The 22,823-nt window shown below is 39.9% G+C and overlaps 1 protein-coding gene across 7 annotated transcripts in view; it reads right to left on the bottom strand.

The window, feature by feature from the left end:
* Positions 1-13,761, bottom strand: part of KCNC2 (potassium voltage-gated channel subfamily C member 2) — a 250,689-nt gene extending 236,928 nt beyond the window's left edge. For 4 of the 7 annotated variants that reach the window (XM_025284461.3, XM_044941939.2, XM_044941938.2 and 1 more), the window contains exons 1-2: positions 13,479-13,761; positions 11,641-12,319 (exon numbers count right to left, since the gene is read on the bottom strand). In XM_025284461.3, coding sequence (XP_025140246.1) covers positions 11,641-12,300 — 660 coding nt within the window. In that variant the 5' untranslated portion in view covers positions 12,301-12,319; positions 13,479-13,761. The remainder of the gene's footprint in view (positions 1-11,640; positions 12,320-13,478) is intronic. The other 3 variants (XM_044941936.2, XM_025284464.3, XM_025284463.3) reach the window with 1 other exon arrangement.
* Positions 13,762-22,823: the final 9,062 nt, after the last annotated feature.

The following is a 22,823-nucleotide window of genomic DNA, read 5'->3' as shown; positions in this document are numbered from 1 at the left end:
GGAATAAACCATTCCCTTACAACTTGTAAAATGTTTGGTATAGGATATACACATGTTAGATATTGTTCTAATTAATTACCATGTATTCATGTGGAACAGAATTATTCCTATAACTTCCCAGATACCTATCCAATATTCATACATGAAAAAACCTCAGCAATAGACAACTTACTTTTTTATGAACAATCTAAATGCTAGAATGTTCCCTTAAGGTGCTCTATGTGACTCCCCAATCCCTCTCAAATAACCAGTGCTTGGCATAAGGAATAGTGACGATTGTGATGATGATGATAACAGTAATAATGATACAGCTAAAATTGAGAAAACTAGACACCATGCTGGCTCCTGAACATGAATATGCACTAATCCACCCTCATAACAATTCTTTGAGCCAGATACAATTATTATCTTCCCAGTCCAGATGAAAAGAGGGAGGCTTAAAGAAGCGACACTGTGAAAGTGATACAGCAGGCAAGTGGTACAGTTAGGATTCAAACTCAGTGAACTGAGTGCAGTCCTTCGCATTAACTCACTCCTGTCTCAAAACCAACTGTCAGCTAGTATTTTAACTCTCTTCCCTGAAAAAGAGATGTAGTAAAAATGATATCAAGAAGACGACGACAGATTGAAAAATAAAAATCTAGTTAAAAATCTTTATTTTAAATTAGTTTCCGAATTCCTCTGTCTATGGAACTCTTTTGAGGGCAACACCTGTCAACATTCTGGATTGCTTTAGATCTAGAAAACACACTTTGGGAAATATTGGTTCAAGCATGATTATTACCCTACTTTAATGTTAAACTGTATTTGCTTTGGCAGCAGTCACATCACAGTACTAACATGAACTGGGTCAGTGGCCAGCTACAATGCCAAAGATGTTCATCTTATCTGAATCATATCCAAATCCTACTGGAGTGAGACCTGGGAAGTCGAAATTCTAGTCATCATCTCAGGTTATTCCTAGGCACATCTAAGTTTTAGAACCACTATCTATGTGGTTAGAACCACTATTTTCAAATACACTGAGATAACATTCCTGCCCTGGACTAAATATCCATCTCATCAGAAAAGGCTCAGCTATAAACCCAGAGGCCCTCTCTTCCTTTCAAGCCTGTTCTCCTGCATTCTGGTCCTTTTATTATCCCTTATGACATGGCACAGCACTCTGTCAAGACCCCATGTTTGCACACTACTCTGTTGACCTAATCCTTGACTGCTGGAAAACACATCTCTTGCATGTTAACTATTCAAATCTCATCTCCTCTTTATAGAACAGTGGGACCCTCCCAAATCTGTGTGTCCACAGTATGCCAATATCGCTATTATAGTTTTAATGCATTATACTGTAACCATAGGCAGACAGTTGTTCTTTTCCAATAGAATACAAGTGTCTTGAAGGTAAATGACAAATTTTAACCCTTACATTCTCTGTACTAACCTAGTTTGGGCCAATAGTTAAAACCCAAGAACTGTCAGCAGAGAGATTCAAAAGCATTTGACAGCTTTCATCTTTGAGGCTTGGTTCTCCTCCAGTTGGTTTAATTGAGAGAAATGTACTAATACCTAGCACGTTATTTCAACCAAGAAATGCAATTAGTCCTGAATATCCATTGGAAGGACTGATGCTGAAGTTGAAGCTCCAATACTTTGGCCTCCTGATGTGAAGAACTGACTCATGGATGGCATCACCGACTCAACGGACATGAGTCTGAGTAATCTTCGGGAGCTGGTGATGGACAGGGAAGCCTGGCACGCTGCAGTCCATGGGGTCACAAAGAGTCGAACACGACTGAGTGACTGAACTGAAGCAATGCAGCAAGCCAAAGCAGAGAAAACACAAAAGGTTGAAAACAAAGAAACTCAGCACTGAAGCAGTCAACTACTCAAAACTAAAGACAGAGAAATTTGAGATGAATTAAATCAATGATTAATACATAAACAGAAAAATGAATAGGTACTGAAAACAATCACTGAATTTAAAAAAACTAAAGAATTGATAGTATGCACATATTACAACTAAAAACTATGCAGTGGATTCTCATAAGAAAGTGGAACAATTAAAGAATCCTGTTTTTTAATTGAGACTAATCTATTTTGAATGTCATTGAAGCCTATCAGTGCATTAAAATGCATTTGATTTCATTGCTTGGCATGAATTTTATATCTCTAACATTGTACTCTAAATATCAAAGCACCGTGAACACCATTTTGAACCTGGGAATTAAGTATAAGTTCATAAATGCTTCTCCATCATGATACAAATATGATGGTTGTTCAACTTTGATGCACCACTAATCATTTTATGTAACCCTGATAGCTCACTCAGGCCTGATAGTAAAGTTGTAGCTTTAAAAAAAAGGCTACTGGGTTCTTTAGAATCTCTTGGCACAAAAAAGGGCTAGCTAAACCTCTGTTCTGTCCATTTCCTATTCAATTTATATATGAAAGATGGGTCTCACTAAGAATATTATGATAATTTTCATAATCGCCCTCTCACTGTTCACCTCAAGAGGGAAGCAGGACAACTGAAACAATAAATCAAGCCGTAATGATGTCTTGTTCTACTTTCCTAAATATCAATTTTATCCAAATTAATATAGTAAGGAAGCTTCCTTTTGCCACTGTTTCCAATGCCATTACTTTGTCATTGTTTCCAATACAGTTATTATATAATATTCACTTTAAGCAAGTGGCATTTTATCTTCAATCAATAAATACAGAAATAAGCAACCCCATATCTGAACTTATGCAGCAAAATTTACAAACAAGACACAAAATTTACAGAAATTGTGAATAATCCTTGGCCCTTTCACTGAACCTAATCAGACAAACTGCTCTAGGAATAACTGAAAAGTGAAAGTGATACTTGCTCAGTCGTGTCTGACTCTGCAATCCCATGGATTATAGCCCGCCAGGCTCCTTATATTCATCCAAATAGATTTTACATCAGCATGTTGCCTTAAGTTTAGAATTAATAGTATCATTTGGATATCTTGACAATATTATATAAAAAAGTTTTTGCATTTTATCATTTAATGAATGACTTTAAAATTCTGGACAGTTTTGGTGTAAAGGAAGAGAACATCTGTGGCCAAAAGGTGGCATATTTTCATCACTGTTCTCCATGGAGACAACTCAGAGGAGAACATCTTCCACTGCTGAGACTAAATCACAGAACATTTGCCAGGAAGGGCTGTCTTGAATTTTGCTCCAGTTTTTAAAGATACCAACAATGTTGTCAGATGCAGAAAGAATGGCAAAGCTCTTAAGTTCTGATATAAAATCCACCAGTGTCTTCAAACAGAAAATTAAGACACTGAGGTGTCTGCATAGGGTTTTCTTAATACATGAACACGGAGGAAATGTCAGGTTACACAGATGTCTCTATCATTATGAGCTTTCAGAAGAAAAGGTCAGTCAAGTAACCATAGCAATTATGGAGTACTTTTTTCCCCAATACTACCAGCAACTTCTTCTGTTTTACTCCTATAAAATGCCTTCTTCTGTTTGACTCCTATAAAATGCCTTTTCTCAAACACACACAAAATTATAAGGCTGCTTTACATTCCACCAATAGGGAAGGAAGCACTACCTTTGGCTAACTACTAAAGAAGGGTGAAGGAAAAGTTTTTTAGTCCTGTATTTACTGACCTCACTAAAACATAAATCTCATTTTAGGTCTTAAAAACAGCTCCAACCATCTTCACTCTAATTTACCAGTTATCCCTGTGTATACCCAACCAAAACGTTGGGCTCCAAAATCACAGCAGGTGGTGACTGCAGCCATGAAATTAAAAGACACTTGCTCCTTGGAAGGAAAGTGATGATCAACCTAGATAGCATATTAAAAAGCAGAGACATTACTTTACCTACAAAGGTCCTTCTAGTCAAAGCTACAGTTTTTCCAGTCGTCATGTATGGATGTGAGAGTTGGACTATAAAGAAAGCTGAGCGCTGAAGAATTGATACTTTTGAATTGGTGCTGGAAAAGACTAGAGAGTCCCTTGGACTGCAAGGAGATCCAACCAGTCCATCCTAAAGAAAATCAGTCCTGGGTGTTCATTGGAAGGACTGATGCTGAAGCTGAAACTCCAGTACTTTGGCCACCTCATGCGAAGAGCTGACTCATTTGAAAAGACCCTGATGCTGGGAAAGATTGAAGGCAGGAGGAGAAGGGGATGACAGAGGATGAGACAGTTGGATAGCATCACCGACTCAATGGACATGAGTTTGAGTAAGCTCCGGGTGTTGGTGATGGACAGGGAAGCCTGGAATGCTGCAGTCCATGGGGTTGCAAAGAGTCTGACACGACTGAACGACTGAACTGAAACCCAACCATGATCTGCTTAGTTACACGTGAGAAGAGAATGTTCTGTAAAACATTAACCATCACCAATACGTTGAACGAGGGTTGCATTTAAAAATTCCAAAGGCAACAAAGCCAACAAAAGTAGAAAAACATATTACAAAAGACACACACACAGTTAAAGGGATAAAATAGGAGGTAAGTGAATAAACAGGCAGATTAGTTTTGATGTTTTAAAGGTGGTAGAACAGTAAGATGTAGACCTGGTAGAGAAGGCAGCAATGGAAGGATACATCTGGAGGGTATCTGGAAATAGAATAATAAGATAGGGACAATTTCCCTGCTATTGTTGAACAATAGGACACTGAAGAGGACAGACCCTACCTCAACTACTTCCAACAGGCTTGCTACTTTCCGAAAGCTAAAATTTGTGCAGCTGATATCAAACGCAATCAAGACTAAGCAATCGAGATGGAATGGGAAGAGTGCCAAGAGTCAGAAGGTCTAAATTCCAACCCTGCCACTGTGACTAACTAGCCATGGCTATGAACAAGTCAACTGCTTTTTTTGTGATTTAAGGTCACTGTGTCAGGTTTCCCGACACAATGACCAGTTTCCTTCCAAGTCTCATGAACAACAGAAGTCTGTTATACATACCAATGTCACTGAAAGATGCTGTGGTGTGGTGGTGTGCATGCTCAGTTGTGTCCGACTCTTTGCAACTCCATAGACTGTAGCCTGCCAGGCTCTCTGTCCATGGGATTTCCCAGGCAAGAATACTGGAGTGGGTTGCCATTTCCTCCTCCAGGGGATCTTCCCGACCCAGGAATCGAACCTGCATCTGCATTGGCAGGTGGATTCTTTACCACTGAGCCATTAGGGAGGCCACATTCAAAGATTATATACGACATAATATATAATACACGTATGCTCACACACAAATATTCTCAATCAAAACTTTAAGCCATATTCCCACAAGTCTCTTCCTTCACTTATCCATATAAACATTTTATAAATATATACAGAGTATGTATCTACATTATATATATCTTTTTAATTTAAATATGTATAGGCTGAAATAGAAAAACTGTTTTTTCCTCAAGAGAGAAATAGGGTGCATTATATAATACATACATATTTTTCTCTTCAAATATTCTTCACTAGTGAGTACATTAAAACACAAACTTACAGAGTGTGCTAGACAGCATACTATTCTCTATGCTTATCCTGATTGAATGAGTTATGAAAAAGATTAGAACTGAATAATTTGACACTATTTGGTAAACACTTAAATGTGTTAGGCATATCTGTAAATCCTCAAGTGAATAAGACTTTCCCTTCTGTATAAGATATGGGAAGGGGAAAAGGCTGGTGTCTTTGACAAGGCACTTTTCAAATGGAAATAAAACTGAGATTACCTAATCAGTTACCCTTGTGGGTGGACGGCTATACACCTGCACTGAATCTTAGACTTAGAAAATGACAGAGCCGATCATCTTTATGGGTTTCATGACAGAGCGGACAGCAAAATGATTTCTTGAGATCAATATGTGGTTGAAAGAAAGCTGTTTTCAATGGAAACAGGAAGCTAGGAGCCAACCTGTTTCTATGGTAACCAGAGCAGCAGCTACCCAACAGCTGTAGGAAAAGAAAAGGGCAGCAAGTTAAAATCCAAAAAAAAAAAAAAAAAGAGAGAGAAATCCATACTAGTTTACCTTAATAGTGTGATGGTCCCTAGAGGACAATCAAAATGAGTGCAGACATGCTCTTTTCCTACCCAGGGATTTTCAGCATCACTATCCTTGTTTTTTCCTCTAAACTTCAAAATCTTGGAGCTGGAAAGAAGTTTGAATACTTATCTAATCCAGTGTGTCGTCCCCATTTTTTCTTTCAAAATAAAGCCAAAGGAAATCAAGAATTAGAAAGACAAAGTAAATTCTCAAAGGTCACACAGCTAGCTGTGAAAGCAGAGTTAGTGCCTAGGACTCATGGATTCCAACTCAGGCATTTTTCCAATGCTCTTTCCATGTACTCTCTACTCTACTCTCTTCTCCTCCCAAAACCCACAGTTTAATCACTTTCTGTGAAAATATTGACTACACAGTATTAAAATTAATCACCACCCTTCAAACTGTAAGCAAAAGGCAATGCTATCTTGTCATAGAAAAATCTTGACTGTTTTTCCAAAAGAAAAGCCCTTCATACTTCAAAAAGAACTGGATCAAGTTTATATAATCCACTGATGGTTACAGTTTAGATTATCTTGCCATTATATATTTCCTTATACAGACCTGTGTTTATACTTTATCAGTCCTTTAGTGCTCTTTACTATTTCATTCAGACACATTTTTAAAGGTTGTCATAATAAAAAAGGGTAAATGATTCAGAATTTGAGAATAAAAATGAGATCTGAAAACTGCATTTATTTTATTTACAGTAGTTAAAATAAATAGTAATGACACATATTTCTAAATGGGAAAGGTTGACCTGCATTTTTTATAAAACTACACATTTCCTCGTTTTCAGTTGCTTTGAAAATAAGCTGCTTGACAGAGAAGAAAAATTTATCTGACTCTCATTTAGTTTTGTCAATTCAGGTCTACAAATGAGCTCTTGGGAAAATATAACAGAAAGAAAAAAAAAAAAAGCCATACATAAACTGCCCAACTACTCACCTTTGGCATGATAATGCCCTAGCAACAAATTAGGTCACCTAGTCTGGGGTCAAATACACTATCAAAAATACAGTTCTACTAAAGTTACTTGCTTTTTTAAATTATGTGTTGAATGAGGCACTCTCTAGTCTTATCCAATGCTCAGAATATATGGATAAAATCAAATATATCTGTGAAGTGTATAATGAGTGGCCTGGAAAAAGTCAAGGGAGACTTAGATGCTTATATAGCAAATGCAAATACACCAGACTCTTAACAGCAGACTCTTTTTAGGGGTCTGAAGTTTGGATTTGCATTGTCATGTGGTTGGCCATAACTTTTAATTGTGAGATTAAAAAGATGGTTAGATAGCATCACTGACTCAAAGGAAATGAAACTGAGCAAACTCTGGAAGATAGTGAAGGACAGAGAAGCCTGGCGAGCTGCAGTCCATGGGGTCGCAAAGAGTCAGACATAACTTAGTGACTGAACAAACAACAACAAACTTTTAATTAAAATAGAAGGGATGAAGACACTCGAACACACTGTAAATAATTCAGTTGTTTTCTCTGCAAATAATTCAGTTTTTAGATATAAGCACAGCTTGTCTCATACTCTTCAATAATATTAAAAAGAGAGAGCCTATAAATCACTCTGAAAACAGAAAAATCAAGGCTAAAAAAGCCTAACACTTTCATAATAAAATAAAGACTAACAGAAGCATAAAACCGTCGTTTCTTTTTCTTTTTTTTTTTGGCCACACCCCACAGCTTCCAGGATCTTAGTTCCCCTGCCAGGTATTGAGCCCCAGTTTCTCCTAACCAGTGGCCCACCAGAGAATCAACGCAGTATTTTCCTGAACATCTCAAGCAACACTTCCACATGAGTTTTGGTTTTTTTTTAAGGGAAACATCTTTAGTATCTCTGGAATTTTGCTTGTTGTTATTCTGTTGCACTTTTAACTGAATAGATAATATTTTAGGAAATATTTTATTATAAAGAGTGGTGAGCTTACTGAGGGCAAAGTGCTATATCTGCTCACGCACTTCTAGTATCTTATATAGTTTCTGGTCTACAATGACTGCAGAAACAATATTAATTGACTAAATAAAATTCTAAAATTTTAATAATTAACAACAATATTTCACAAACAAGCTTTATTTGGCCATTATTTCTTTTAACTGGAGCAAGGCTCACAGAACAAGAATTAATACGTGTTCTTCCTTTAATCTTAATGTATGATTCAAATTGTCCTTACCATATTATAACTTTAAAAAATTAAATGCGACATCTAAACCTAGAAAATAGTTATTTAGAAGATCATTCCTTTCCTGTTTTGTACTTTGAGGTAGAGGAAAAAATGTCCCATAAAAAGCAAATTACATATATGCAATTCTGAATCCAATTCTAGATATTCAAATTTAAATTTTAATAGTTTTAAGGAGTATATTTTAGTAATTCTGTGGAAATAAAACCATTTAAAATGCTTTTTTCTATTTGTAAATATTATTCAATGCCATCAACAGGATAATCTCTCTTCTTTCCAGATCTCATTTTCTCCACAACAGGTTTCCATGACAACTTATATTTAAATTTTTATAAATTTCTAATATATTTTTAAGGATACAATTCATAAATGTAAAATATAAACTTATTTACCAAGTTAACCTGAACAATTTAGACTGTTCAAATATGTATTTACATCATAAATTAAAAGCAACAGAGGAGGGGGAAATGCCAACCAAAACAAAAGGCAAAAATACAATGCTGTAAAATTAAATTAATTATCTAATTCCTACCACTGTTGTTTCAGTCTGCCACTTTAGACTAAAAAAGTTAGAAGTAAAACAAATCTACTATATAATTAAGTCACTCTCCTCAATACTGGGAAAGGATAAGGACAATGATGAAACAAGTATAATTGAAAACAGAAATTTGCACAGTTAAAATTGTTCATCTCAAGTACATCAATAAAAGATGAACTAATGTAAAATGAAAAGTAAGAGGGTTTATAAAAGTTAAATACTTCTATTAAGAATGACATCAGTAAGACCACAGCTAAAACAAACCACTTGATAATTGATTTTATGTCTCCTAGAATCATGTCCATGAAAATATAATTTCATCCAGTGACATCCCAATGTAATTCTATTTTCCAAAGTAGTCAGATAATATTGTCAGTCAATCATCTGAACTAAAAGTGTCCATAAAAAAATATTAAATCACATGTAAATAGAATGGTGACTTCTGAGTACTCTTTTTTAAGCAACCCCTAATAATTTGAAAAGCAATTTTTCTGAAGACAAGTCCCACAAATGTTAGCCAATCTGAAAAAAAAAAAAAAAAAGGAAAAACATTACATATAAACTGGTCAATAAAAATTGAAAGTTAGAACAGGGTTCATCTTAAGAAAACTGGAATCCCATATTTGCACTCTAATGTTGGGTAGTGCAGCCAAAGACCTGGAAAAAAATGTATATGTATGCACATATATATATACACACACACAGAGATATGTCATAGATGATCTTTCAAAGTTAGAAGACTAAGGACTGTCCTATGCTGCATTAAATCTCAAGAGCAACACTGTCTGCAGAGATTTCACAAGCCAAATAGTCAGTTATAATCAGTGGTTGCAGTGGAAAGGGCCTGGGGAGGGTGTCATGAGACCTTCAGCGTAATTTTGGCTTTGCTAATAACTTGCTCTATGACCTTGGCCATCACTTAGCATCTGCAGTCTTCATTTTCCTCATCTACAAACTACAGGTTCCTCATGAGGTGACCTCAGTGAAATTTTCCAGGTCTCTCATTCTCAGCTGATTCTGTTTCTAATGGCTCTTTGACCTAAAACTAATCTCTAATCTATCTGTGTTCTTTTCCTCACCTAAAATGGATGCAGGTCAAATTCTGAATATTATTACAACAAAATCTTGGTAAGATTTTTAAAAAACTATTTTCAAGTTAATGGGCTACCCTTAGACCATTAATTCATAGAATCAAATTCCATAGCAGTAATAAAAATTGAACACCTTGAAGCTTTTCCTGTGCAACCTAGCCTCCAAAAAATGCATTTTATTATCATGAATAAAGATAATAAAACATCCTGGTTTTTTATACCACATAAAATAACAAAATTATATGATGAGTCTGAAAACAAATGCAGATTATCTTTTTAGTCGCCAATTGGAAAGAGCACTATGGCACACAGCTGGAATCCAAAACAACAGAGATAATGGTCATGAGTCTCTGATTTAATTTAAATAAATAAATAAGTCTGCACTTTTTTTTTTTTCCCCCTGAATGCCAACTCTTGCTGAATTCATAGAATGGTCTTAAAAGGAAGATCTCAGAGTTGAAGTTATTAATTCTATATTCAAATATGAGAATGTGGACATACTGGAATTTATGTGTGCACTTAAATACCAGATCCCATAAAGTAGCAATGCTTTAAATTGTCTCTTTGATAGTCTATATCAAATTGCAAACAAAATACATGCTCAGACTTCTAAAGTGGTATCAGAAGCACATCTTCTGACATGTTATCAGACAGCTTCAAAATGTCTCAGAGGCAGAGACTTCTGACATGCAGAGGATGGAGCCAAACTCAAGCTGGGAGAAATCCCATTCTGCCCAAGGAGGATCTTTCCTAGGTTCAGAGGCAAACCAGACACATGCAGTTGCAAAGATTTAACTAAATACAGTACTCCATTCTCCAACAGAATTAAAAACCATTCACATACTGCATAATCTGAGGTTATTTATATTTCTTTTATTTCCTTTAAAATTAGAGAAACCATTACTAGTTACTTTTATCATCTCTTCATTGGGATTTTGAAGAATCAATCCAGTGTGTCAAAGACTAAATTTAAACTGTCACTCAAACTAGAAACTGAAAAGAAACATGAGTATGGGATCAAAATGTATAGAATAAAATAAAGTTGCCTACAATCTAAATTAGAGACTCCCACTGAACTAGGATCACCGAAGTGTCCAATCGGCATTGAACCTGTAAAAGACACAGAGCGCCAGGGGAAAGACCACAGACTCCAAAATTCACTGTGCAGGTGGGCTATCCCGTCAGCTTACTGAGGCAAGCAGACTCAGCACTGCTCTCCCTTGGATGGAGACAGGCCCAAACGATATTCAGGAGGTTCTCTTTCCAAGATGAACCTGTTCATCTCCCGGCCCAGCCACTGACATATATGTGTTTCCCTCTACTGCCCTAAGTAGGGCCACTGCTCTGCATGAGTCAGGCGTGTCAGACCTCACTGGAAAGATCAAACCTCGATGATCGGGAGGCCTGGAGGAGGACCCTCGGAACTCAAGAAAAGGTTGGAATAAAAGAGAAACAGAAATTCCACATCATGAAGCGTGGGTAGCGATTTCAGAACGAGGTTCCAACAGACTTGCCCAGAGCAGTGGACATTTGCCCTGCTGGTCCCACCTGGGGAAGTAAATCTGTTTGAGTTGAGGAGAGGAGGGGGAAGCGGAGGGGAATGGGGCGGGTAGAAAGAGGACGAGGGAGGGGGACCCTGAGTTTGCCCTGAGCGATGGGCCCCCAGCCTACCGATACGGGACACCCCGGCCCGCTCCCCGAGGCCCTCTGCTGAGACAGCAGGACATCTCGGAAGGGGTGGGGAGAAGCTGGAGCAGCACGGAAGGGGGCGCCTCTGGCCTTACCCGGGCGGCTCTGGACGAGTAGGGGTCCTCGAAGAGAGCCCACATGCGGGGCTGCAGCCTCCTCCAGCGGCTGGACTTGCCGTCTGGGCCCCCCAGGCCCGCGGCGTCCTCGATGCCCAGCCTCTTGGCAGCCAGGTCCTCGTCGTCGCCGGGGTCGCCGCCGAGGAGGTCGGGGGCCTCGAAGATGTCGAGCGCCTCCTCGGCGTCGCGGTGCTGCCGGTAGGTCATCCAGCAGCAGGGCTCCACGTCGGTCTCGTCGATGCCCCAGAAGGCCAGCTCCTCCTCGAAGAGCGGCCCGCACACGTCGGCCGGGCAGTGCAGCTTGCCGGTGCGGTAGTAGTTGAGCACGTAGGCAAAGACGCCCGGGTGCCGGTCGAAGAAGAACTCGCGGCCGCCCCCGGCCGGGTGGTCGCCGCCGCGGGCGCTGCAATTGCGCGCGCCGCCCTCCAGGCAGCCGCCCGGCCCGGGGGACCGCGGAGGCGGCCGCGGCGGCGGCGAGCGCGCAGGGGGCGGCGGCTGCAGCGGGTCGCCCTGGGGCTCGGAGGCGGCGAGCAGGGCCAGGCGCGTCCCGGGCAGGGTCTTGAGGGTGCTGCGGTAGGTTTCGTGCCGGGTGCCCCCGACATTGAGGATCACCCTCTCGTTGCTCTCGATCTTGCCCATCTCTGTGCCTCAGACATGACTGGGGGGAGGCGAATACAGCGCCAAGTTAAAGAGCGCGGCTGGCGGAGCCGCGCTGTGACCCCCGCCCCCACTCCCAGCCCCAGCGCCCCAGGATGCAGCGTGGACGGGGAGGTGAGGCGCCAAGGAGCCTCCCTGGAGAAGCCCGACGCCCAGCCCTGTCCCCGCCTCAAGCAGCACTGAGCCTTCCCCAGGTTTCTAGAGAACTGAGATAGCAGTCCCCATCTTCCTCGACCTCTCACGACCCCTCTCCCCCAGTCTCACACCTTTCTCCCTCAGCTCTGCCTCCTGCAGCTTCTCACCCCTCACCTTCTCTCGAGTTGAACCCGTTTCCAGTCCCTACACCTCCCCCGCTGTCTCCCCAGTCCCCTCATTTTCCCCTCCGAGGTCCTCCCGCGTCTTCTTCCTCCGCCCCATCCTCTCCCCAAGCCCGCTCCCTTTCCTCCCTCACACTGAGACCCGCTTCCCCCCTACCCTCTCCGGGAGGCAGTTCCCTTAGGCAAGGAGTTCTCTGTGCCCAGGCAACTTAACAGTGCTGGGTGAGAGACCCCCGGACTGGGCGGCGAGCCCCCCTCAAACGCGTACCCTCGGTGAACTCTGGACGGCCCGCCGCTCCCAGACTGCCCTCTGCACGACCTGTTCTCGGTTCACCTCTCCTCTCCCTCCCGGGCCAGGCAAATAGACCGAACGCAGAAGTCGGAGCAAAAACAAACGTCCCTGCTAGTGCCTTTCACCAAGGAGACCTCTGCCTAATTTCCTGATCCAGTTTTCTTTTCACATGATTGCTGTGAAAATTATTATTACTTGGGAAAGGAAACGACTAACTAGAATCCATTTTGGAGAGGAGAAGTGATCCATGCATCCCACCCCATCCCCCTTTCCCAAGAGAAACAAACGCCTCTCCGGTGGAGAGTCGGGGGCTGCTTCCCAGGAGGGGCGAGTGGGGCGGGTCCCCGAGGGAAAGCTGCTGGAGGCACGCCCCCTGGACCCCGGAGTTGGGAGTCCTGGTGACGGTGTCCCCGTTTCCGACCTCCCAGCCACCTCTCCCCGGGGCTTCGGCTCTCCAGTCCAGGAGCGGAACGGAGCGGGGATGCCTGCCTCGCGGGCTCTCGCACGTCCTTCCCGGCAAACCCGCCCCTCGCCTTCCCGCCCCTAGTTACCTTAAGGAGACCGAGAGGAAAGTGCTGCTGCTCCGGCGTCCGAGCGGACGAGGGGCTTGGGGCAGCCCGACTGAGTCCCGACGCCCAGCCCAGCCGCCCGGCGCCAACGAGAAACTACTTGTTGGCGTTTTCCCGGTGCAGGTGGTTGGGCCGCTGCCCCGGGTGCCGGGCTCGCAGAGACAGCGCCCGCCGGCCGGCCGCGCCGCCCGCCCTCATTCCGCGAGCGGCGGGCGCGCCCCGCGCCGACCTCGGCGCCGAGAGGCAGCATCGCGCGGGGCTGGGCAGACCATGGAGCGCGGGGCGGGCCCCGCCGGCGCCCCGCGACCCCGCCGGCAGCGGCCGCCGCGCCGCCCACCCGAGTCCGGGGGGCTCATCCGCCCGCAGGCAAGCCCACTAGACCGACGCGGACCGCAGGTCTCCTTCCGCCCCGCAGGCGGCCGCTGCCGGAACCGCCCCTCCGCGCCGCTCGCAGCCGGCCTCTGCGCCCGAGCCCCGAGCTCGCGGAGCGGCGGGTGGGCGGCGGGTGGGTCTGGGGAAGCGCTGCTGTACCAACCAGGTTCAGCTCCTTTCCTTCAGGGAGACTCTGTCCCCGCCCTCTCTGGAGCGGCTGTCTGCCTTATTTACACCCCACTCTCCACACCCTTTCTCTTCCCGCTACCCCACCCCTCCCAACAAGTGAGAGCGAAAATCTGAGACCAAGTGCGTTTTTTTATGTATTTGTTTTTGTTTTTTTCTTAATGGCAGCTGAAGGGAGCAAGCTCTACTTACAGGTGACAAGTGAGTCCGGTCTCTTGCGTCTTAACCATGGCTATGGCTTGCTCTTTTCAGTGAAATGTAGGTCTCCAGTCACCACATCATGGTTATATAAAACAAAACAAGTTTTAAAAGTTTATTCCAGGAACATAAGGCTCTAGCAAGTGAAAATTCAGGTTTATCAGAAGCTTAAAAAGACAAACTACAGTTATCCAAGTACCAAAGCAGTGATCTCATTAGCCAGTTTCTCCCTTTCTAAAAATTTTATTGGGCCCTGTATTAGTTTGCTAGGGCTATCAATAATAGAACTGGATTGTTTAAGCAGCAGAAATTTATTATCCCCCAATTCTGGAAACTCAAAGCTCCAAATGAAGGTGTTGTCAGGGTTGGTTTCTTCTGAGGGCTGTGAGGAATGGATCTCTTCCAAGCCTTTCTCCTTGGTTTATAGATGGCTGTCTTCTCCCTTTGTCTGTACCTCATTTTCCCTTTATGCACGCCTGTCTCTGAACAAATTTCTCCTTTAAACACTAGTCATACTGGATTAGGGCCCTCTTTCATGATTTCATTTTAACTTAAATATGTCTGTAAAGACCCTAACCCCAAAGAAAGGGACACTCTGAGGTACTGGAGGCTAGGAGTCCCACATCTCTTTTTTGGGGCCGTGGTGATTTGGGGGAGGTTTGAGGGGAAGCCTGAGACACAGTTCAACCCATATTAGATCTTACCACCAAATAGAGGGTGTGTTTCTGTGACTGTGCCTATATTTCTAGGAAGAAAAGGATGGAGAAGAGAGATCATGGTCCATGGAGATAGTTTGATAGACTTGAAGTCCATGGAGTAGGTGAAACACCAGGTTGTATGTAGGAGGAAGCGCCTGAAACACAGATACTAACATAGACACTATGGAAAGAACAAGAGTTGTGAGTTACTAATGGAAACGTTTTAGCCATATACAAGACTACAAGATAGGCAATTAACTATAAACAGTTCACTAAAGAAAATTCCTACCTGTTATGACTGTAAATACCTAAACAAAGTGAAGAAAGATCTTTGGAAGGGCACTGATGTCTAGGAAACTAATGCCAGAAAATATGGTAAGTATACATTTGTAAGAAATATACTAACAGTATGACAGTAAATGTGTAATAATAACCTACCTAGCCTTGTGAAAGTATAAATTTGTTTTACTAACATGTAAAGAAATGTAACACTTAAATACTGAGGTAATAATTCTAGTTTTACAAAGTCATGGAGCCATTTCTTAAAATAAGAGTAATAGTATATTCAGTTGTCAGAAATTTACAAAGAAAAATTATATTCAAATTCTAATATGCATTCTCATATTGTCTAGATAGTTCCTTATATAGCTTTAGTGAAAGTTCAATAGGGAGAAAAAGGCATATGGTTTGCTTTAAAATAAATTAGCAATAGTAGGTTTAGTAGCAGCAGCATTTATAATAATAGCATTTACTGAGAGCTTACTATGTGCAAAATGCTTTACATAAATTACTCCTGTTGATTTAAATAGAGGAAATATTTATACTAAATTACAAGACTTCCAGAAAGATAACTCATACCGATGGCAGGAATCAATAATGAAAGCCTTCAGCTTGATAATGTTAAGGCTGTATTATAAAGGCTCTATATAGAAACCAAAAGAAAGGAGGAAAATGATGCAGAGGACTCATAGGGGAAAGGAAAAGACAAAGACCTAATGAATCAAGTTCAGTCTGAGATTATATAAGCTTCTCTGGAAATAATCACATTGGCAAAAGGATCATCTTTTAGAAGAATTCAGAATTTTCTTGTGATTCATAAAAGAATAGCTGTGAAAAGAGAAGATTTTGGATAAGTCTGAAAACAACAATATGGGAAAATCAAAGGATAAGATGCCCTTATCAATGGAGAACTGATAAATGAAACAATGAATGAGGTACAGTCTCATTTTTTCCCTCTTGGTCAATATAAGAGAGGAAAATCCTAGAACAAATATCCAGGCTTCATATATAAGACCGAAGAGAATAGAACAGCCTTCCCACCCCTCCCCCCTCAGCTAACTAACTCCACTGATCCTGCTGTAAAAGACCCATAAAAGCGTGAGGTGGAAGACAGACAGGAAGCAAATATTTGAAAGATGGCGATGGAAAACCTAGGGGGGAAATCAGTTGTGATTTCCTGTGTTGGTCTGTGTGGAACAAGAATTCAAAGGTCTGTGTGGACATTACTTCTTGCAGAGAAGCAACTGAAATGCTCCTTCCTTTGTACCCTTAAGTCAGCATCACAGAAGGCTGCAGAAACTGAGCAGCACATCACCACTAGAAACGTGTATCTCATGAAACCACATTGTGACTGTCAGATGGCATACTTGTCAGATTTTAACATTTGAACAAATTAACTCTTTTAAAATCCAGTATGAGGATATTTAAATATTGTTAACCCTACTTAAGGAAGCAACATGTTCTTAAGCAAAATTTCTCTGCAGTAGTCTTAAATGGCTGCGTTTTCCCATCCCTTCCTTTAGGTATGCCCTTTTGTAATGTGATTCTGCATCTTCTCCCACTGAGTCCATTTCTCCAGCCCTTGAATCTATACTGGCTTTGCATCTTGCTTTAGCCAACAGAAAAAGTGGAAGTGATCTTGTACCCGTTCAACGCCTTGGCTTCAAAAAGTCTTGCATGCTTCTGCTCTCTCTCTTTCTTGGAACCTTACCCTAGAGCTATGACAACAAGTCTTATCTGACCTGCATGATGGAATTTTCCAGTGTCCTCCCACCCCACCCCAAACACCCATCTCTTTGGTGCAAAGAAAAATAGTACTAGAAAATAAGTAAGAGGACATAATAGAGCAAGGATTTAAAAGAAATAAACATCTAAGAGATATAAAGTACCCACCACCGATAGCTAAAACCTCATCTCTGCCCCTGGAGGATAGCCAGCTAATCTCCAGAGGTAGAACTGCCTTGCTCTTATGCGTGTGTCCAGAAGAGCTGTCACAGACATGCTAACACAGAGAATCAAGAGCTAAAGAGAAAACTATGTATAGAGGCTATTAACTTTTGGAATGGTTTGTTATACAAGCTGATTCATCCTCTAAGGTCCCTTCATCTGAAAGTTAAAGGACATGAACTTACTTACCTGCCCTCTTAACAATAACTAACATTTATATCATGTATTGTGAATTCTAAAAATCCCCAGCAATATATGATATATATTTTTCCTCAAGCTATAATTTTTTGAAAGGCAGTAATTCATGGTGGTTAATTCCACAGGCCTTGGAGACAGGTAAAATGAAGTTTTATCTTCTGAGTGTTGCTTGCTAGGTATCTGACCTGGAAAAAAGTACTCATCTCCTTGAGCCTCAATTTCCCTTTCCATAGAATAAAAAAGATGTCACTATAGTTAATATGGGGATTAAATGGCATAAGGCCAATAAAATGCTTATGTTTCTAGCATATTTTAAGCATCTATGGATAGTAACTTTTATTGTCAAATGAGGAAGAAGTCTCATCCCAAAGTCACCTAGTTAATAACTGGCAGGAGCAGACCATAACCCATGTTTTTTCATGGCAGTTCTAACCCTCAACTGTTACAGCACACTATCCTGTAGAGAGGTCAAAACTAGTTCAAATATTGAATAGTCCATAAAGATACAATGAAACCAAAACTCTAGAATACTTGCACTATGTCTGCATTCTTCACAAATTATTTTAGTTCAAAAATACATGTATTAGCCATCTTTTAATGACTTAGTTTATGCAATACACTTTCTACTACCCAACATAGTTACTTGTAACAATTATAAGATAGACCTGCTGCTGCTGCTGCTAAGTCACTTCAGTCGTGTCCGACTCTGTGCGATCCCATAGACGGCAGCCCACCAGGCTTCCCCGTCCCTGGGATTGTCCAGGCAAGAACACTGGAGTGGATTGCCATTTCCTTCTCCAATGCATGAAAGTGAAAAGTGAAAATGAAGTTGCTCAGTCGTGTCCAACTCTAGCGACCCCATGAACTGCAGCCTACCAGGTTTCTTCGTCCATGGGATTTTCCAGGCAAAAGTACTGGAGTGGGGTACCATTGCCTTCTCCGAAGATAGACCTACAAACAAAGAATTCATGGATTGCTACTTTTACAACTTGTTCATTTGATTTGTAAGAAATACGTATTTGTGTTGGTTATCAAGAATCAGAGGCTTTGCATAAATACTCAGCATGACAACATAGACATTGAACCAATTTGAGCTTGTCATATGCCTAGAAAATGTGCAAGAGTTTAAGAAAAGGCATTTAGATTGAAGAAAGAGAAAAAATTCCCATGAACATAGTATGATGTTGACTGATGAGCATTAAAAGCAAGAGTTGAAGATAGCCTTCTCACTATGAAAAATTCTTTATAGTCCTCTGCATCATCCATTTAAACAAATGCTGATACTGATGATGAAGATAGGTAACTTTGGTAAATGGAGCAATGCATTATTCACATTACACATCTTGATGTCATTTTAACTTACACAGAGGTCAGTATGCAGCACTTTCTCCTGGTATGACTGATTGTTATACTACTAAGGGTTAAATTATTGGCAGATACCGATAAAGTGCACTTTACTTCCTATTGCCCTTGTTCCTCAATAGGTCATGGGTGCAAGATAAGATGTTTCATTAAAATTTTAGAATCTGTATTTTTAGTACTTCCCTGCCTTCTCCTGCTAATTATTTCATATGTGTATGACTTACATTATATACATTTATAGATTCCCTCTCTACATTTTCTGCCTCACTCCAGACTGGAGAGTTCTATGCTTTGAAGTGCATCAAACTCCCCTGAGAAGGCTTTTAAGATGAAAGGCTCCACCCTGAGTTTTTGTTTCAGTTGGTTTGGTCTGCACCAGTTTGTGCAGTCAGAAATCTGTGTTTTTAAAAAGCATCCTACACTTTATGAAATGTCCATAGGAAGCTGTATGGAAGCAAGTGTTTATAAGTATATAACAAGGAATTAGCCGAAAATTGCACCTGCAGAATATATTAGAGAGGAGTGGAGCAAGAAGAGAACTAACATTTATTAAGGACAAACTAGATATTATACATTATTTTATTATTATTACAGAAAGTGTAAGAAGCAAGTATTGAAATACTAATTTTCTTCATATTAGGTCAGGGATTGTCAGAGTGACCAAAAAAAAAAAAAGAAGAATTATTAGCAACTGCAGTAGTCAAAACTTTTTTAGGTAATTAAGAGCAAAGTAAAAGTCAGAGAGGGACTTCCCGCTTGGTCCAGTGGTTAAGACTACAGGTTAGATCAACTACAGGTTAGATCCCTGGTTGGGGAACTAAGATCCCACATGTGGCATGGCCAAAAGATTTTTTTAAAAGGCTAAGAGCTTTAGATGTGACTCATTTAATCCTCAACCTATGATTTTACCTGCATTTTACTAATAAGGAGACTGAGAATTTTAAAATAAGTTGCCCACTATCACACAACTAATAAGACACAGCTGGTACCATTCAACACATGTGCATTTAATCTCAATACGTGTGTTCTAGTCAGAGAGTAAATAGTAGAGCCATGATTTGAATGTATGTAGAACCATAGTTTGAATCAGAATTAAAAGACAATAGACATAACAAAAAATAAATAGCAAATTTGATGTATACCAATTGTTTTGATAATAGAAAACCCTTAGGTTTTAGATACTGTGATACTCATTATCACAGTATCTCAGAGCTATATCTCTCCCTTCTGTTTAATAAACAGCATATGAAAAAAAGCAGAAATCAAAATAAGACAGTAAAGCAGATTTTTTAAAAGGACTTTGGATTTATTTAATGCAAGAGGAGAAGAATGGAAACCATGAGTCACAAATATTGTTTTGCAAAAAGTTGGAAATAATCTGATAGAAATAATCCCTAGAAAATAAAGTAAGAGCTCAAAGAATGAGGAAAGCTTAAAGAGACTTGCAATAAGACTAAAGCAGATATAAGCACACCATTTTAGCTTTATTATTTAGAAAGATGTCTAGACAGGCAGAAAAGCAACCTTCTGAAAAGTCACTATAGAAGATTTCAAATGGAGTTGAGGGAAGTTAAAATAATGTCAGGGCAAAGGAGGAGTTCTTATTGAAATTCTTTAACTGTGCTATGGAAACCTGCTTTTCAGTTTGTATTTGTTTATTTCTTTAAAGAAATGGAACTAGGGGATAACATAGAATATCATGTAAGTTTGGGGACAGAAGTGAAAAGTAATTTAAAACTCCAGTATGAATTAGCATGACAAAACAGCCTCTCAGAGAAAATGTTAAATCCTACAATAAAACACACTGTTAATTGTTTCCAAGAGATATAAAATACTTTCGAATTTTTGTCAGAAACACACATACACACACATCAATTTTTAACTCCATAGTAAGATATATAATCTTAAAAGTCCAGTATTCTCTGAAAGTCCTGAATCTATTTTATTGCCATAATTATGCCATAATTAAATTTGGACTGTTAGTTAAATAGATTTAAGAGTATCTTTAGCTGATTTCATTTCATTACTGTGATGGGTGACACAATTTATTAATGAAATATTAAACCAAGAGAATACTCATATACTCTCCCCTAGTCCTAAGACAATACTTTCTGCTTTTACCAGTAGTCATTTCAATTATTTTGTCCCCTTTTAGGCAAAGACAAAAAATCAGAGACGATAACAAAAATAAATAAATAAATTGTCCCAGAGGCATTGCAAATAGAATTTCTAAAACTAACCTCATCAGCCATTGACTTCAGTCTCCAATTCAGCTTTTCCAACCCCCTCCTGAAATCTGTGAGTGGTACTGATATGCTCAAAGTGAAAACTTGGGAAACAGTCATGACTCAATCCCTCTATATCTTATATCCAAGATCAACTCTGTCACCAAGTTGAAAAAATTCTTTCTCCTAAATAGCTTTCAAATCTGTTCACTTCCTTCCATTCTTGACTGTCCAGGCAGTCAACATGTGTTATCTCCATGAAATCCACAACTCCTAACAGAGTTCTCTGCTCTCAACATTGATACTAAAAAAAAAAAAAATTCTGCATGTTGCAGTCAAAATGGTCTTTCAGAGAATAAAGATACTTATGCTGCCCTGTTCTATTTTATTACTTATCAGTGGCTATTCCTTGCATCTAGGAAAAACCCAATTTCCTTAGGATGTCCCTGTCCATCTCACCTGCACCATTTCTTTCTCTTGCTTTCTCCTTCTTTATACTACCTCAGGATAGTCTCAGATACTGTTCTTTTTTCATGGAAACTTCCTTTCTCTCCTCACATGTCTAACTGCTACTCAACCTTTGGATCTCAGTTACAGCATTGTCTTGTTGCAAGCTTCCTCAATGCTGTAAAATATGTTGTATTCTGTGGATCCCAAACTATACACGTGTACATAGCATGCTATATTTTCTATATCAGGACACTTAGAAGTCAGAATTGCAATTATTTTTTAATTGCTTATCTCCCATGGCAGACTACGAGGGCTGGAATCAAGTGTGTCTTGGATACAATTATATCCCCAATGTCTAAGTTAATGTCCACTTTACAATGATCTGTGATGGTGATGATGATGATGAAGAAATAACTGCAATAGTGATCATATTACATTTGATGATATTGTATTATATTATTGTATAACTACCATCTTCCAGATTCTGGGCTAAATGATTTATATTTATTCCTCCATTTAATTATCACAGCAATGCTTTAGCATATGTATTATGATTACTCCCATTTTAGAGATAATGACTATTCCCATTTTAGAAATAAGAGCATGTAGGTGTAGAAAGGTTATTAAAATTGCCTTAAATCAAACCTCTAATAATTTGAGGAAATGAGACTTGAATCCAGGTGTTTTAGCTGCAAAGGTTGTCTTTTTCAATGTGTGGAGAAAATTACTCTTTATGAGTTTGAGTTTCTACAACTGAGAATTTTAGATATTGCATTCTTATCCCACTGGATTTCTGACATTTCCATCTTATTCATTCACAATGTAATGCTAGTGCTCTCAGCTCTGCTTCTTGTTTTTAAGAATTCTAAATGTAGTAATTCCTTGGAAAATTACAAAACTCATACAAGTTTACAAAGTAAAAGTGTTTTAATGGGTATTCAGAAGTTTATAGTCAAAGTCCTTCTAATTTTAAAATTAATTTAATGATACTATTTTTCAGTCAATGTCTTGTCCTAATACTAGACGTCTATATTCAAAAAATAAGAGAAAATCTTCCAAAATATAAGGATGCTTCTAAACTTGCTTCTTACCTGAAGTTGGTTAGAGTCTAAAAGCCTCTTCTCATTTTGAAATTTACCTGCCCCTTTCAGCCCAAGATAATATAATTCTTTTACAATTTTTTAAAATTTTAAATTGTATCAAATTAAGATCTAGTCTATTAAACAAAAGATATATTCATATATTTTTTTTCTCAAAGCCCATCTAAAGCTTGGGTTCCAGTGAGGCTGCTATGATACAAAACCCTTAATAGTCTTAGTTCTGTTGTTTTAACAGGGAAAGTCTTTGTGGAATGCCCTTAAATTCTTTAGATGGCTTGTGTCTAACTGAAAGTATCTATGAGAGGTAACAGC

The sequence above is a fragment of the Bubalus bubalis genome, chromosome 4 (assembly GCF_019923935.1).
Source record: "Bubalus bubalis isolate 160015118507 breed Murrah chromosome 4, NDDB_SH_1, whole genome shotgun sequence".
Lineage (NCBI taxonomy): Eukaryota > Metazoa > Chordata > Mammalia > Artiodactyla > Bovidae > Bubalus > Bubalus bubalis.
Note: the sequence above shows the minus strand (reverse complement) of the source record. Positions and strands in the feature narration are given on the sequence as shown.